At 63.8% G+C, this 3,948-nt stretch overlaps 1 protein-coding gene across 1 annotated transcript in view; it reads right to left on the bottom strand.

The window, feature by feature from the left end:
* Positions 1-3,948, bottom strand: part of GDF7 (growth differentiation factor 7) — a 5,470-nt gene continuing 1,522 nt past the window's right edge. The window contains exon 2 of the mRNA XM_037151849.2: positions 1-2,410. Within this exon, the coding sequence (XP_037007744.2) occupies positions 1,449-2,410 (962 nt within the window). The 3' untranslated portion in view covers positions 1-1,448. The remainder of the gene's footprint in view (positions 2,411-3,948) is intronic.

Below are 3,948 nucleotides of genomic sequence, written 5' to 3'. Positions count from 1 at the left end.
TCCGTGTGAGCTCCCTTTCACATGGACAGACAATCCTACCATCAACAAGCCCCTTTGGGGACAAAATCCAGGGACTGGAAGATAGACTTTCACCTCTGCTCCCCAACATCAAGGCCCAGACCTTCCCAAGGGGCCACCGCAGCCACCCTGCAGGTGCCCTGGCCAGAGAAAGGGGGTGAGGGAGGGCACCTTCCTCTTGCTCTGAACCGCTGGGTTTTGGGGAGTTGAAAGCTCAGAAAACCACTCCTGTGTGGCTTCATCTCCAGTCACTGTCACGCTGCCAAACACTGCAGCAGCGGCACAGTGACCGCGGGTAAAAGCCGACACAGACCCGCCCGCTGAGCTCCAGCTCACGTCTGCGCGCCCCGCGCCTGTGCCGTGGGAGGGGCTGCCCCCACAGCGAGCCCAGCGCAGCGCCTGCGTCTTCTGCTGGGGGCAGCCGCCCAGGACGCCCCCTGCCTCTTTCAAGCACTAAGAGCCTCCCTGGCAGCTGCCTCGGAAAATTTCCCGGCAGGTCTCCAGGAGAAGCCATAGGTTTCCTGCCCCAGACTCTGCGCTCGCTTCCTCCTGAGTGGCCCAAGGCACTGCCACCACCCTGGCTGCCCAGCCGAGGGACTTGGCAGGACCTGGCGGATGCGCCCTCCCCAGTTTCATGTCAGATCAGCCTTGCAGTTTAAAACCTCTTCCCAATTTCACTCCCCCCTTTCAAAGGAAAATATTTTTCTGCTTTCTAGATCATTCCCAATAAGAATTGATTTTTTAACAACAAAATAACAGTGCTGACCTTTGCAGAGCTCCTGGAGACTCCACAATGTGATCTCTCAGACAAACCCTTTCAAAACTGAGGGGCACAGTCCATTTTTAAAGTCAAAGAAAATGGATAAGGCCCTTGCAGCGGCTCCTTCCCAGAATGAATGGCCTCCGGGAGCCGCAAACCTTCAGCAAAGGCCCCGTCCGTCCACGAAGGCAACACCCAGAACTCAGCCACCCAGCCCCCGGGCCCCACACTCAGAAACATGAAGGGGTGAGATACAACTTACGCAAGTGCCCCCTTTAGTTCACCCATCTGGAGCCCGCAGCCCCCTAACCTGTTCCTACCGGATGTAGTATCTGTTGTTTTAACATCAAAACAAACACCACCGTCTCCCCTAAAGGAGGCGGTGGGAGCAACAGTAACCTGTTTGCAGAGTACGCGCGGCGGCGACATTCGGTAGCGTCGGGTCATCTCTACCCAGGGCTTGGGGGGCAGTCACGGTAAACGTGTGCATGAGTGAACGAGTGGGTGGGTGTGAGAGCTGGTGTGAGCGTGAGCGCGCGCTCTCTCTCCTCCACGCGGGCGCGGGGCCAGAGTCCGACCTGCACCCGCGCTCGGTGCGAGGCCCGGCCCGCGGCTGCTCTTCAGCAGGGGGTCCTCGGCGCGGCTGCCCCTCCCCGGCCCCGCACGCTCGCTACCTGCAGCCGCAGGCCTCCACCACCATGTCCTCGTACTGCTTGTAGACCACGTTGTTGGCAGCGTCGATGTAGAGGATGCTGATGGGGCTGAGGCGCGCGGGCACGCAGCAGGAGGCCGGCGCCGCCTCGGGCGCCATGGAGTTGAGCAGCGTCTGAATGATGGCGTGGTTGGTGGGCTCGAGGTGCGAGCGCAGCGGGAAGTCGCACACGCCCTCGCAGTGGTAGGCCTGGTAGTCCAGCGGCGCGATGATCCAGTCGTCCCAGCCCAGCTCCTTAAAGTCCACGTGCAGCGGCTTGCGGCTGCAGCGGCTCCCGGCCCTGCGCCCGTGGCCCCGGCCCGCGCCGCCGCCGCTGCCCTGCGAGGCCCGAGCCCCGGCCAGCGCGGTCCGCCGCCTTCTGCGGCCGCCCAAGACAGCAGTCGGTGCCCGGGTGTTGGGTCCCGGATCCGGCGGCTGTTCCGCGGCCAGCGCTGCCCCGAGCGCTCGGGCCTGGGCGCGGATCTCCCGGAACAGGCTCTCCTTCCTCTGCGTTCGGGAGGAGACGACCAGCAGCGCGCGATCCTCCGCCGCCGCGCTGCCGCCGCCCCGAGAGCCGAAGCCCAGCCGTCTCGGTGCCAGCGGGCCCCGCGCCGGGCCCGCCACTGCGCGCAACAACAGGCAGAACTTTCGGGGGGCGCGCGGCTCCCGTCGGTGGCGCCGGACGGCGTCCGCCACGTCGAACACCTCCCAGCGCGCCCCGTTCAGAGGCTCGGCGGACCGAGAGTGCAGCAGGCTCTGCGCGCGGGCGGCATCGGGGCACGTGGACAACAGCAGCAGCGAGGGAGGAATCGCGCTGCCGGGCTCAGGCTCCTCGGACGCGCGGCGCAGCACGCGCAGCTCGGCGCCTACCACCTCGTCGGCGTCCGAGAGGCTGGACACGTCGAACAGGAAGCGCTGGCCGGTCTCCGCTGCCGATTCGTCTGCAGAGGACGAGCAGAGACAGAGAGAGAGAGAGAGAAAGAGCCAGATGAAAACCAAGTCCGCAGTCCTGGCCTCGGGGCTTCCTCACTGCAAACGGCCCAACGGGGCTGCAAGAGTAAGGCCTGCCTGAGCCGGCGCCTGCCCCTACGTCTCGGCCCAGCCGGACAGCTGCCCTTCCGGTCCAGCGGGAAGGAAGCCTTCGCCCCAACATTAAGAGCGGGCTTTGGTTCATCGAGTCAAAAGTCCCTCCACCGCTACAACACACGCACACACACTTACTGCGGAGGTGCGGGACCAGGAGCGCACCCCCGCAACCGTCTCGGACGGACTTAAGGCCGCTGCAGTTCCGCCGCCTGCCCGGGAGCTACGGATGTGCGGGGACTGTGTCGGGGGCCAAACTTTCGGCGGCTCTCAAACCAGGAGGCCTGTGGGTGCATCGGAAGTCGTGCGCCCCTTCCAAGGCCCGGAGTCCAGGCCAACAGTTTGACCGGGTCCCGCGCGACACTGAGTCTGCTCATCATTGCCCTGCCCGCCCCCAGGAGAGCCGCCGCGTCCCGGATGTACAAAAGAAATATTCTTGTCCCCCAAACTCTGCTCCTTCGCTCTGAACACCCCAGCCAGCCCATGCAGGCTGGGGCCCTGCTGTTCCTCCAGAAGGGGACGCGTTGGCAGGGCTCTAGAGACTCTCTCGTGCGCCCCTCGTGAGCCCAGCTTCCTCGCTTCGCCCATGGGGAACTGAGACCCAGATAGGGGTCCGGCTCGGCCCCAAGTCTCAGACCAGAGCGCTGCTGCACGCGATCAGGAACTCCACGATCACCCCTTCCAGTGCTTCCTGGACTACCAACGGAAGGCAGAAGGCGGCGAAGGAGTGCAAGGGACCCTCCGAGAAGGGTTTGGGGCAGCCAGACTGCCTTGCGGCAGGGAGGACAGTGGGCCGAATCAGGTCTCGCCTCCAGGACCCGCCAGTGCCTCCGCTGGCTTCTTCTTTCCCTCCGCTATGACTTATCTCAGGCTTTTGGATTTTATTTCTGGTCCTGAGCACTTTTTCCTTTTGGGGCCCAGGGGAAAAAAAAAGAGTTGAAATTCCACCAAACAGCAGATAAGGAGCTCTCTTTGAAGAGGGTCATATGGTTTCGTTTTGCCCCAAACACAGAGACTGCGCAGACTCCCCCACCAGCAGAAATTTGCTCACCGACGGCGGACACCGGGCCCTGGGCTCTTGAGGACCGAAGTCTGGGCGCTGCGGGTGGCCTCCGGGGACCTCAGGCAGCCCTGCTCCCAGGTGAGGCTCAGGATGGAGAGGGAGGCAGGACAGGCCATGGGCAAACGCTCCTCCCTGCCACGCAGTCACACCGCGCCGCCTTTGCCCCCAGGGGACTGCTAGCTGGAGCTCTCTAAGTTTGCCCTGCAGCCTCTTCTGCTTCAAGGTGCTGCGCTGCATCCCCTCCCTCCAGAAGGACGCCAAGCCAGCCAAGCTGGCGCCCAAGGAAAGGACTGAGCTCTGGTCGAGGCCTGCCACCACCAAAGAAAGAGCAGC

Source organism: Artibeus jamaicensis, unplaced genomic scaffold, assembly GCF_021234435.1.
Source record: "Artibeus jamaicensis isolate MK-2021 breed Jamaican fruit bat unplaced genomic scaffold, CSHL_Jam_final contig_465, whole genome shotgun sequence".
Taxonomy (NCBI): domain Eukaryota; kingdom Metazoa; phylum Chordata; class Mammalia; order Chiroptera; family Phyllostomidae; genus Artibeus; species Artibeus jamaicensis.
The sequence above is the reverse complement of the archived record's forward strand: the minus strand, read 5'-3'. Positions and strand labels throughout refer to the sequence as shown.